The sequence below is a fragment of the Lissotriton vulgaris genome, chromosome 5, assembly GCF_964263255.1.
Source record: "Lissotriton vulgaris chromosome 5, aLisVul1.2, whole genome shotgun sequence".
Taxonomy (NCBI): domain Eukaryota; kingdom Metazoa; phylum Chordata; class Amphibia; order Caudata; family Salamandridae; genus Lissotriton; species Lissotriton vulgaris.
This window is the reverse complement of record NC_141693.1, coordinates 434700818-434713955: the sequence shown is the minus strand read 5'-3', so window position 1 is coordinate 434713955 and position 13138 is coordinate 434700818. Positions and strand designations below refer to the sequence as shown.

General features: G+C 41.4%; 1 protein-coding gene across 1 annotated transcript in view; it reads left to right on the top strand.

Moving 5' to 3' along the window:
- The window catches only part of RASSF4 (Ras association domain family member 4), a 568816-nt gene extending 556187 nt beyond the window's left edge, over positions 1 to 12629 (top strand). Inside the window, exons 8-12 of the mRNA XM_086921856.1 lie at positions 1555 to 1656; positions 1762 to 1813; positions 7163 to 7284; positions 9421 to 9518; positions 10532 to 12629. Coding sequence (XP_086777982.1) covers positions 1555 to 1656; positions 1762 to 1813; positions 7163 to 7284; positions 9421 to 9518; positions 10532 to 10628 — 471 coding nt within the window. The 3' untranslated portion in view covers positions 10629 to 12629. The remainder of the gene's footprint in view (positions 1 to 1554; positions 1657 to 1761; positions 1814 to 7162; positions 7285 to 9420; positions 9519 to 10531) is intronic.
- The last annotated feature ends 509 nt before the right edge of the window (positions 12630 to 13138 follow it).

Genomic DNA, 13138 nt, shown 5'->3' with positions numbered 1-13138 from the left:
TAAAATACATACCAGCTAGACAGTCAGGAAAGTAGTTATGAATGCACATCATTTAGAGTATATTAAAAAGTGTATAACTTTATAAAGAACAGTTTCAAAAGGGCAAAATCAGGTATGCTATGAAATAGCAGCAGTCTGATAAACAAAGGTCACTCTAAAATGATTTTTACAATTGCATTAGCGGGAGACTGGATCTGATACAGCTGGAATGTACCCTGTCCTCAGAACAAAAACATTAAGAGCTGGAAGAAAGCATCCTGTCATCAAATCAGGCTCTAAACACACGGCAAAACTAAAGTAAACAGCAAAAACACTGAGACGGAAGGGAACTACGTTGTGTGCGGATATGCTTCTTGTGAAAGAGCAAAATGCAGACACTCTAAGTCAAGCTTGCCAGTGGCAGAAGTAGGCTGACCCATTACCCCAAGCTGTGTGCTGAATGCTATAGTTGGTGGATCAAAAATGTGAATGAAAAAACTGACTGATCGATGATGAGAGTGAAGAGTGGGCTGGAATCCCCTTTAAGTATTCTTGCAATAGATATAATTCAACTAAAATCAAAAGGTCTTGGGTGACGGCAGAGCTAGCAAAACATCTTGGCTAATGCCAAACCATAAATGTCCTACATGTATAATTCATTGCTCCAAAGTTTCAGTGCAGACTGACACAATATATGAATTCACAAGGAATAAACTTGGCATTACCTCAAGAAAGCTTTGAGGCACCGTTTTGATGCATGGTTCTTAACCTTTAGAGATCTGGGGACCCACATCTAAGCAATTTATATCCAAAATCTCAATTTTAATTTTAATGGGAAGATCAGAGCTTTCCAATGTTGGGTGTTCTTTCTAAAAGACAATAGAATACAATATGCTCTAGCATATATCTATATCTATGTCCTTTTTGCTCTTAATGTGTGCTGTTTTTTTGGTTGGCACATACCAGTTCTTCATTCGAAGCCGCCAAATGTCCGTATTAGATTTTGTGTGCTGTACTTGTTCTGCTCCCATGAATCAAGCTAAGGATATCAAATTATATTTATCCTTGAATTTCATATTCCTTCACATGTATAGAACATTTTAAACTGTTCAGTTTTATATTTTGCTTTTATGTAAACACATTTTGTTAGTCTGCTAGAATTATTTCATTTTCTATACCATTGTGGACCACCCTGTTTAGGTGCCACTGAGCCCTTTGGGTCTATTGTCTGCTGGTTAAGAACTTATGGGTAGAGGTTAAACGTTACACCAAGGCTTTCCTTGTAAACATCCCGAAAAAATGTGCCTAGCATTTGAGGCCGTATTGCTTCTCTCAGACAGATTGAAGGTAATCCACAGGTGGCATGTTTCCCTTTATAATTATGCAACAAAAAATGTGAAAGAAAACATGTTCTCTTGCATTCGTCTTAGAGCTGTCTGATGGAAGTCTTGCAATGAAGCATTGGTGACTGTCCAGCAAATCTGGTCTGGCTTGTTGATAATGGTCTGCCCCATCTTGTTAACTCTATCCCTCTTCTTCCTTTACGGCAATCCCCCTCCCTCGTTCTGTTTTCAGACATCCGTGTTTACTCCAGCGTATGGTTCTGTGACAAATGTTCGGGTCAACAGCACCATGACCACAGCCCAGGTTCTGTCTCTGCTCCTGCAAAAGTTCCGGGTATGTATTCCTGTCAGATGCTGATGCCACCTGAGGAGCGAGTGTCTCTTGTATGCAACCAACCAACCTCAGTGACATCCTAACTTTGTTTCCTTCTCTGCGTAGGTGGAGAACGATCCTGCAGAATTTGCCCTTTATATGGTTCACGAATCTGGAGGTGAGTGATGTAACCTGCCGTTCCCCAACCACAAGAGGAGACAGGAGATGCTGGGGACGGATCAACCATTCAAATGGCAAAATGCTGAGGACTTGCAGTGCTTTTAAAATGTTATTTCTAAAAGAGAATTACTGTTGTAGGAAGATACCTGTTGGGCTGTGAATACATCCAAACATATTTGACATTTGGATCTCTCTGCAGTACCAGCCTTCCCCACTATATGGAAGTAAATTGTTTAGCATGAACCAGTGCTTAATTTGAGCAAATGGTTTCCAGTGCAGGGTACCGGTACTTAATTATCAACACCTGCACTTATGACAGTCTGCCACATGGTGGCGCTATTTGTCTAATTAGGAGATGAGTACAACTACAGTTGTTTATTAATTCAATATACATTAAAAATAACTGATACTTGTTGACAAAGTCAATCATATAGCTTTGGGGGTTTGGATTAGTCAGAACTGTCACCTTGCAGGAATGTGATGGTTAGTAGTTGTGATGTAATTGGCAATGCTGACCAGGGCAGCGGATGGTGCAAGTGGAAATGGCCTCTTGACGAAGACCTTGGCACTTATTTTATTTACAAGTTAATTACTGGACTGTAAACGATCCCTTCATAGTTTTATTGAGTTCCCCATTCCTTGAATTCTTGGTGTAGCGACTTTTCACAGCCCCCAAGCTATGACCATTATTTATAAATATTTAAGAATGTATAGTATTGTAATTGCATTGCAGAGAGAAGTGCTGCTGCTACTTGAGTGCTGCGAATGAATGCAAACTGTTTCCCTGCAGAAGAAATCAGAGCACTCGTGAACCCCACATGCTCTTTCAAATTACTCAGAGAAAGTTAACTTTCTCAAAACTGTAGACCTTGCTTAACCTGCCCCACCCTGATCTTTCAGTCTGGTCTAGTGGCTCAGTGGACTGATGTGTCCACTTGCAGGGGCCTGTGTTCAACATTTGTATAAAAGCTCCCTCATGACCTCTATATTTTATCACAGGATATCAATTCCGACATGGGCAACATCAAAAACCCAAAGAAATGTTTTACTTTCTCAGTTTCTTTTTTTATTATTATATTCCTTTTTTTCTTCATAAATACTTTTTTTCATATTATTATTTTCCATATGAAAATGTTTTTCAAAATAGTACAAAAAATATTTTTCACCAGAGATCTATGATATATAAAATATCATACACACTACAATTCAATCAAACCTGGGTAGAAAACCAACACAACCAAACCACTCAATCATACCTCATACACATTCAAATCACAACACAGTCTATCTGAACAAGTTTGAACACGTTCTGTTTTTCGTCTTATGCTCAATATAGGGTTACTACATTTAGTAGGATTTCACAGAAAGACTTGGTTCATGGGCCTTTGTTCAACCTCATGGTCACAGGTTCAAACCCCGGTGGGTCCGCTAAGTCTTTCATCCACCTAAGGCTAAAAAAATGAGTACCATTGAGTTGGTTAACAATAAACATATGTTATGCAGCACCAAGATGCCTATGGAAGAACGTGGACTTTAAATACATGTTATCTTATTTTTGTGGTTTTGAGACCGCCCCGGGAATCATTGCATTTCTATGCTTTGATATAAGTAGTCCTTTAAAGAGAAGCGCATTACCCGCCTAAAGAAACAAAACATATGCATAGTATTACAAGTGAGGTCATTACATATACAAGTTGATGCGCTTGAATTGTTACACTTGGACAGTGCACACAACATTGTGAGATTTAGAGATTTATAGTGCTTCTTTAGTCAAGGCCACTTGTTTTCTGAAGAAGGGTACAGGAAGGAGTGGCCAGGAGACAGAGCAGCTGAGGGTGGCCTGTAATAGGGTTCTCAAGTTAACTAATGTGAGCTTTAGGTGTCTTATGAAATCTGGAAGAGAGAACATGCTTTTGATCAGGGAGGGAAGGTGTTTCAAGTTTTAAGCCAATGGTGGTTGAAGCATCTGAACGTGATTTAGATAGCGGAAACTTGTCCCAATCTAGTGGTTCAACACATGCTTACAAGGGTGGGTGGTGCTTGCCCACCTAATCCCTTGCAACAGCCAGGAAATTATTGTATTGGTTTGCAGCATTTATATAGCACTTGTTACCTCTATATGGGGTGCTGAAGCACTTGCCTACATGGGGAGCATACTTCTCCAAGTAGGGTGCATGGTTAGAAGGATGTTGTCTTTGTTTTGATCCTATGTTTGGAATGTTTCCATGACATGCGTGATGACCACTGAGGTGCAGTTATCATGTCATGGGATGCAGTGCATCGCAGTGTGGTGGATGATGAAGTGTGACAGACAGAAGTGTAGTTTTGATCTAGAGATCTCTTATTGGTATTTCATATTATTATATTTTGCTTAGCTGGTTATTGCACTGGCTTGTTCCATTCTACAATTTGTGTAGAATTGTGCTCCTGGTCCTGGTCTGGCATGGTTGGAGGGAGAGAGAGGTGGAGAGATCTGTTGGGATGGGCATAATTACTATCAACCCATATCTGAGTGTCTTTGTTAGATGTAAAGAAGCAGCCATATTTTATAGTCATTTGGGACTTTCAGTGGCAGACAAGAGTGAAGTCCTCCAAATTGTCCAGCAGTGTGTGACAGATCTCTTCAGTTATTCCATGCCTGTTCATTTGGTGATATGTGTTTTGGGCTGTACAGTAGTGGTAAAGGACAACACTCCAAGTAGAAATATCCCATGTGAATGTAATTGGGTTTATATTTCACCTTATCATATTGTTAATAACCCTCTGCTTCTAATGGATCAGCATATTTAATCCCCTCCATGGAGTGTAAAGATTGCAGCCCTGTTTTTATTTTCCTGAGTAGGCGAGCCTTTATTCTTCTCCTCAGCTGCTAGCCAGCAGGTTCTAGGTTTGAGTTCACGAAGATCACCACAAATGGGGTCAGGGCCAATATGTTACATTAACAATCTGGTGCATGGTGTCACTACATTTCAAAATACTGAAGGGAGCATCCAGAATTTATCTGCGGGGATTCTTGAATGAACCTATATTTTGATTGGCCCATTTGCTCTACTTCACTTGACTTGTACAAACATCCTGATTGGACCTTAATGATAAGATTCTGTTGATACTCCAGTGCTACTCAACCTTTTTGTGACATTCATTTCTCTTCGCCTCTCTCTTCTCCTTGCTAGAATTGAGGTGGTGTTGGCGAGACAGGTGATATTCAAGTTTGTTTTGGCTGTTTCCTGAGCAGTGGCTGCATTAGGGTATTCCTAGGTTGTACTGTTGTTCTCACACCCAGCGATGATGACGTACACCCGGCCCCTTTCACATTGACATTTAATTGTTTATGTGCAGCCTTTTAACTATTTAATATTTAAAACTTGGGGTTATGTTTCATAACTACATTGAAAAGTCCCTACCTCCACATTAGAACGTGTTGCCCCTCCACTCCTTTTTTGGGAAAAAAATCCAAAATGGATGAGTAGAATTGTTTGAGCTTAAGCGAGAGGAAGAAGGCTTAATTTACTGGGATTTGTCCATAAAGGAGAAAAAAGGAAGCCAGCTGGTTCACTTCGAAGACTCGGTTGTCACCCCTGTGGAGATTTGTAAGCCAATTATTCAAGTGAGATTTGACCCGCAATGACCACGATAAAGCAACTTAATGCTTAGGCAGCCATGTCTAACTTTTACGTCAAGACGCTGGAGAGGATTCATCCCTTTATTTAAAAAAATGACAATATGAGAAGTCATTGATTGAAAAATTGATTAATGTAAATCGTTCCTACTAGGCACAGACGCAAAATCCAGAAGCTCGTGGTCATACAAAGATTTCAAAACCTGGCTCTTACTTCCACCCCCAAATAGGAACACCAATCCCTGGAACCCCAAGTCTGTACCCGTAGCCAATCCAGACCACAGTGAAGATCAAAGTACTACTCATGGTGCAACTGAGTAATTACCAAAATAGCTTAAACAGTACCGGTTGTATTGTCTTCGTAATTAATGGGATATTGTGTGCATTAAGATGTCCTCACTGGGTCTCTGGTACAGTGCATTTGCCTGATGAACGTGGTCAGCAGCAGCCCTGAGCTGTGTCTCAGCAGGGAGATTGTCCCATCTTCACTTGCATTAAAATCCCGTTTGTAAATTTACAGGCGTTGTTTGTTTTTAATATATTGGAAATGCGCGGTGCGAGTAGAAAGGAGATGATGGCAATCATGGAGGCATTGCTGGAAGTTCACAGAGATGTTAAAGGTTGGGCAACTTTTGGTAGTGGTGCCCAGCAAGGAGACTGAGTTTCGCCAGTAATGACCAGGCAATGGGTAAGTCGAGGTTGACCAAAGGAGGGAATATCGAGAGAGAGAGAGAAAAAGCAAAAATGAATCCGGCAGGATGGAACAGCATTGAGACATCATTAGAAAGATATGATGTAAGAGTGAGAAAAATGGGTCTATGGAATAAAAATGTGACATAAGGATGAATGTGACCGCAGGTTTCGCTAATAGGTTTACAGCCTGTGGAGGTGGTATTAGCATTATAGCAATGCTCCACTGTGGGCATCTTACATCTCTTGCGCTGTACATATTTGACAGTAGTGAGCGTCCTGGGATTTTTGCGCTGAACATTGGGGGCCGTGCAGCAGAACACATTGTTAGCTTGTGACATTCGTTCTGAACTTGTTATAGTCCCTGTGGGCTTCTGACCTGGATCTTCAGAATGTACACCACCCACACTTCCACCTCTGGGCTCTCCGGATACATTGCTTGCATGTGGGGCGTGGTATGTCTGGCAGAGCACGCGCAAGCAGAAGTGGAAGGTTCCCAGAGTGACTTATGGTGTGAGGGGGTCTAGAGAGAGGAGGAGCCATGGATCACAACAGGGAATTGCCACTGCTGATGAAAACCCAGGTGGTATCAATGTGCCACACTAGCACTGATATGAAGATGCACCCCTCCAGGCTCACTTAGTTTGCCATCGCCAATGCTCTACAAAGCCACATAAAAGGTAGGAAGCTGAAGATACGTGCCATTTGGAGTATTGAGAGTTCTTTGCCTTACTAAAGCGTTCGGCACCTTTGGGTGGCAAGCCAAAGCAAAACAGAGGGCAGAGGATTTTAAGCGCCATCTTCAAGTCAAATTTATTGAACATTGATGCTGCAGAATTTAACAGCCTGAACTAAGTCTGGCTATTGAAAATACAATTAAAACACAAATGCTTACCTTGCCCACACTTAACTTTTGAGTCTTCAGCCAGCGTTCATTGAATTTGGCACTGGAGTTTGTTTACCTAGGATTTTTGAGCAAAGGATACTACTATTTGAGAAGTTGAATGTCTTACTTATGTCTCGTGTTTTTCTTCACAGAAAAGACAAAGTTAAAGGGATCAGAATATCCACTCATCTCTCGGATCATGCATGGACCGTGTGAAAAGATCGCTAAGATGTTCCTCATGGAGACTGACTTGGGCGAGGAAGTGACGCATGATGTAAGAAGTGTTGCATCCCAGACACCCGACTTCTAATCCTGCCTCCCCTGTTTGACCCAGCTGTGTGTTCCTAGCAAATTACTTTATCGTGTGCTGTCTAGGTTCCAATCTCTGCCTACATCTTGAGCAGTAGAGGCTTTTCAAAATAATCCGTAAAAAATCACTGTATAATTTGAAACAGTATGAAGCTGGCTAAACCTCAAAAATTAACCAGGATTAAATGTGTAGATGTTGGCATTCAAGAAAAATAAATCCAAAGGAGAGCAGGAGATGTTAAAACAATTTTAGACTGCTGATTTGTTATAATAGCCTAGGAGTACCCAAACCACCTCCACGTGTTGTGAAAGTATAGGGCAGTAACGATGGGCAGACCAGAATAGAATTACTGCAACTCACTTCCCGCAGTTTGACACATAATCCAATAAGTGTTCCCTGATGCCTCTTCTAAGAGGGCACTCAAATTAAAATTGCTTGCATCTGCCTTCTCTACATAATGTACTTTTGTGCTGAATGGGGCTGAGCTGATAGAGGTCTAATTCAAGAAGGTGCTTCTTCAAGACGGCAACAATATATGATTGAATGTTAACAAAAAGTACAAGTTACTTACCTTTGGTAGCATTCTCTCTAACCACAGATTCCTCAACTTCAAAGTATCCCCAGATACCCAGAATATCAACAGCTGTGTTCCCTTGTCGGCAGGTTGCGTCATGCAGCTCTGCGTTGGCTCTGTACCGCCCTGGAAGGTACAGAGCAGAGCCTCATATAAGTGCCACCCTTTTCTGAGCCCTCAGAAGAGGCCTGTAGAACAATTATTGGTGACAGTGTGCAGACCTCTAATTTGGGACCTTTTTAGATGTTTAAGAGGTCACTCAACAGAACGGGGAGCTGGGAGAGTAGTGAGGAATCTGTGGTTAGATAGAGTATCCACCAGACAGAGGTTTACCGAAGGTAAGTAACTTGTTCTTATACTACCTCACCCATTGAATAGATACCAAAGCAGTACCTACAAGAGATTGAGGATACGGGGAGTAGATTCCGACTAAAAAGTCAAGGTAGTAGTGCTTTGTGAACGTATGTACCAATGTCCAGGTCGCAACTTGGCAGATATCAAGATCAGGCACCCTTGTGCCAATAAAATTGTAGCTGCCTTGCCCCTGGTGGAATAGGCTCTCAGGGCTTCGGGGTACTGATTTTTGGGCAGTACATAGCATCTCTTAATGCAGAATGCTGGCCACCTTGACATGGTCCTGTTTTGCTCAGCCTTGCCCTCGTTTGCATTGAGAAGTCAATGAAGAGTTTATCATCAACCCAATGATTTTCCATCCAGTCACTGTAACCCCCGCTTTGGATCAACAAGATGGAGTTCCTCCTCCATTCTCAAGGGATGAGGCAGAGTGAGCAATGCAGACGGTGATTAATTGGCCAACATGGTTGGACTTCACAATCATAGGGTCCTCAATTACAATTTGTCTGGAAAGAAGATAGTATTGCCGGTTCTACTTACAATGCCTGTAGCTCACGCACACTGTGCTCCAACTTGAAGCCATTAAGGAAGAGTAAAGCATGAGCCTTAAAGAGGAGCTGTGCATATACTCAGAGTATATACATAATGAATGCCATAGTTAAGGCCCAAGTGAGGCATCCCAAATGGTTTGGGAGTAAACATATGTGTCAAACCATTAATTAAGGTCATCACGGCTGGTGGCATTCTGAGTGAAGTTCTGCCTTCATTCAAGTTTAGAGTGAATCCTTTCAGCCATTTGGGATGTAGGTGAGCGCAAATTTTTCCATGGGGTCTAAAATGGTAAATGCACAATTTATCTTTTCACTTGCCTATAACTTTTTGTCCCTTGGACAAATCTTCCCAAAATTTGGCATGTCCAAACATAGCTGAGAGCCCCCACTGATTTCCAAGTTGTGTGCAAATCCATCCATGAACTCAAAGTTAAAGGTAAGTAATCGAAAATCTCTTCATTCTGTAAGAACATGACAAAGTTTCTGGTTTAGGCTAACAAGTGTGAAATGCATACTCAGGTCTACTCAAAGAGGCCAAACGTCATAGCTAGCTTACAATGAAGCAAGGACTAAAGCTCTGGCCGTTCAGTCCAAGTCAATATACGTTTATATATTTTGCAGGTGGCACAGTACATCAAGTTGGCAATGCCTGTCCTGGACAGCTTTGTGGAAAAACTGAAGGAGGAAGAGGAGCGCGAAATCTCGAAATTGACACTAAAGTAAGCAAGCACAGAAGTGGGTTCAGCAGTTTTGACGTCATGGCTGAGCAGTTGACAAACAACGTTCCCACCACTTTATAGAAACCAGTTTGTTACCCATTCAATATTTAATGCTCAACACTTTCCCATTAAAGCTCTGCATTCTGGCCGCTTTCTCATACTTACATTTAGACTTATCTGACCAAATTAGCATTATAGCTGAACACCAACTAAATCTCCTACTTGAGAACCACCATTTTTCTTGTGAGTACTCCATAGCACTGGTGGCCAGCACGGATCTGGAGTCGGGGGAAGGTAAGGAGGTATCATTCTTAAAGAAAGTAAAATTCACTTACCTCCACGCCATGTTTTCCCATGTTGTCTCTCCTCCACCAAACAGGAAGCAGCCAGGCTCCTCTGAGCCAATCACAACCCTGCAATGCAGCCTTGTGATTGGCTCGCCTAAATCAATCACAAAGCTGCAATGCAGCACTGTGATTGGTCTGAGTGCCATGGTTTGGTGCTCAGAAGAGGACTGGGTCCTTGGCATGTTCTCCATGCAGGCTGTAATGCAGCCTGAATGGAGAACATGCTAAAGAATGCATTACTGTTTGGCCCGGCCAAGAGGGCCGGTCAAAGCATCATGCGCACTTTAGTGTGCCCACCACTCCTCCCCTGCTCTGTCAGCACAGCAACCCCGCACTCATGCTGCCCCAGCAGGGAAGAATAAAATTATAATACATTGCATTAATATCATTTTATGTTTCCTTTCTTTTACTGCTGCACAGTAGCAGTAGGGCAATGTTCCTCCATCGTAGCGTAGAAGCCGCCACTGCTTCACAGCACTACCGGGGATGTCCATTTTTATACTGTGATCTTCCCTTCTTTATTGGGATGCTCTGAGTAGCTTCCACCTTATGAGTATCTTGCATTTTCTGGAGTGAAGCACACAAATTGGGCATGCAATTAGGATGGAAGAGGTGCTTATAGAGCATGGATCACATAATTGATTATCATTATTTCTCTGGTTACAGATTCCAAATTCTCCGGTCCATGATGCTGCAGCGCTTGGAGGAACTTCATGGCAGTCATGACTACGAAAGACAAACAGTCGGTTATCGCAAAAAGTGAAACCGCAGTAGAAACTCTCTATCCGCGTACTCCGCAATAAGCAACAAAAAGCTCAACCACAAGACCTCACTCTTAATGGTCAAACAGGAAGTAGTGAATGTATGCTGATAATGTGAGCAACGCTGCCCATCAGACAAGGTGCACCTCAACTATCACCCTGCCCGAGCTGGACGATTCTCTGATAGCTTTTACGATCCCGCTATATTTATGTATATTATTTATATTACACCGGGTTTTAATCCACCAGTAACGTACCATAGATGATATTTAACCCCTAATGTAAAGTCTAAGGTTTAACTCCCGCCCTCAGCATACGGTGTTAGTTAAGGATCTACCTGCGGGACTTCATTGATGAAGGTTAAGTTTAGTAAAGTCAGGCTCAACATATGAGGCGTCCATATGTTCACAAGAACACACTGCGTTTGACCTGTCCATGCCAGGGGACTGTAACCAAATCCTAAATAGTGAAGTAATCTCTGTGTGAACCATCCAGGGCCTCTTAAACAGATCACGATACAGGAGGTGTATGGGCCAGAAAGCAGAAAACGAGAAGGTTCAGGATAAACAGTTCAGCCTCTCCTTCCATCCTTGTTTCCCGTATTCACCTAAATACATGCTAGTGACTACAATAACAAATCTTATTTTTCATAGCGCTTGGAAAATGTAGGTAGAGTTTGCCTTGCTGGGCTGCAACAACCCACGGCCATTAATTCACTTGATTAGAACTCTCAGGTTTTCAACATATCTCTTCCAATTGGAAATCCCTTGCTAATGTCTCCATGCAACATTGGTGGAATTCTATTTGTCACTTTCATAGACTAGATGTTTCCTTTGCCTCCTCCTGTAAACCTCCCCGTAATGTTGAACTTTATTGGCTTCCCCTCACTGTTTATTTAGATCGTTTAACTACAAAACTGAAACCGTTATTAATCAATTCTGAGAATTTTAAACCCCCTTAAATGATTTACTCTCTGTTGTATTTATATCTCATTGTATTTATCTTTTGAAGATGTTTATTATCTTTCTTGGTTTCTCCCAATGTTTATTGAGATGTTATACAGTTTTTGCAGATTGCCTTTATTGCCTTTACCTCCTTTATTGCCTTTATGATTTTCTTTCTTCTCCACTTTGCTTTCTCCCTCTTTCTCTCTTTCTTCCCCCTCTCTTTCCCTTTAAAAATACATAAAGTGCTATTTTTGTGCTCTAATTTTGACATTAGGAATGTTATGCTTTTTTACTTTCCCATATATTTTGTATCTCCCTTCCTTTTGTCAGTTCTAACCTTTTATTATATTAATAAAGCTCTTCTAACATAAAAGAACTCTCAGGTTAGAGACAATGTCCTTCCCTGGTTAGAAAGAGAACATTATCTGCCATGTGTTTACCATGGCTAGGAGTCAGGCTGCCTTCTCTCCAAATGCAAATCTCTTACTGACCGGTGCCTGTCTGAATATTAACCATATGTATGTGAGTGACAGGCGGGATGAAGGCCAATCGGGGCCCTTCCCACCCTGGAATTATGGGATCTCACTGCATAGAAGCCTAGTATCCAATGAGAGTGACATTTCCTAAAGGTGGACTATTTTGCATAGCAATTCTGGTTAGGGGCTGTAGTAGCCAGCAGAGATACAATATGATGTGTCAGTATAATGATCTGCAGACTAGCATGCGTGCACAAATATCAGCAGCAATATCGGAATGATGGTAAATTTGTCAGCCATGTTGGAATTCTTTGAACTGCTTCATAAAATGGCATAGGAGCATATTTGTTCACAGCTACTCTGCACACTCATTGCCTCGTGCGTACAGCTCGCTTCATCCAAGTAGGGAAATCGTATGTATGCCTCAGGTGCCTGTTCAATATTAAATGTCTCAAGGCGTGATAGGCCATGCAGACTCCACCTATCGCCAGCTCTTGCTGTTAACATTTTCTGTTAAGAAGAAACCGTTTTCTCTGAATGCAATTACATTTTGAAATCCAAATAAAGGTTTTTCGTTCCGTAAGAATGTTTGATGTTCGTTGCTTATTTCTACTTTCTTATTTGGTTTGCATATTTTCTTGAATTAACATTCATACTGTCAACATTTCGAATAAATGTAAACTAATAAAGTATTTTTGATGCATTGTAAATTTAAAGTTTATATACTATTTGGTCTGGTGAAGTGGACCCAGAAGGGGAGCTGGTTATTGAATGTGTATCCTTCTTAATGAAGTCATTTATACACTTTTATTTTCCTCTCACTTTGACTAAGTTCTCTGTGGAGTATCTAAAAACAGTCTTTGGTGAGCTTTTTTTGTTCGACTGTCCGTCTTCTTATTTATATATGATTATTGAGCAAGCTCTGTTTTTACCATGAAATGCTATGAACCAATCTATAAACCTTTCCAGCACCTTTTATTGTTGTGAAATTTAGCAACTTTCATGCAAACACATACCAGAGTATAATCCCAAATTCAGTTTTCCTCTCTGGTATCTTTTGTGCTCCTTTGTTGAAGGTAAGTGTGATGC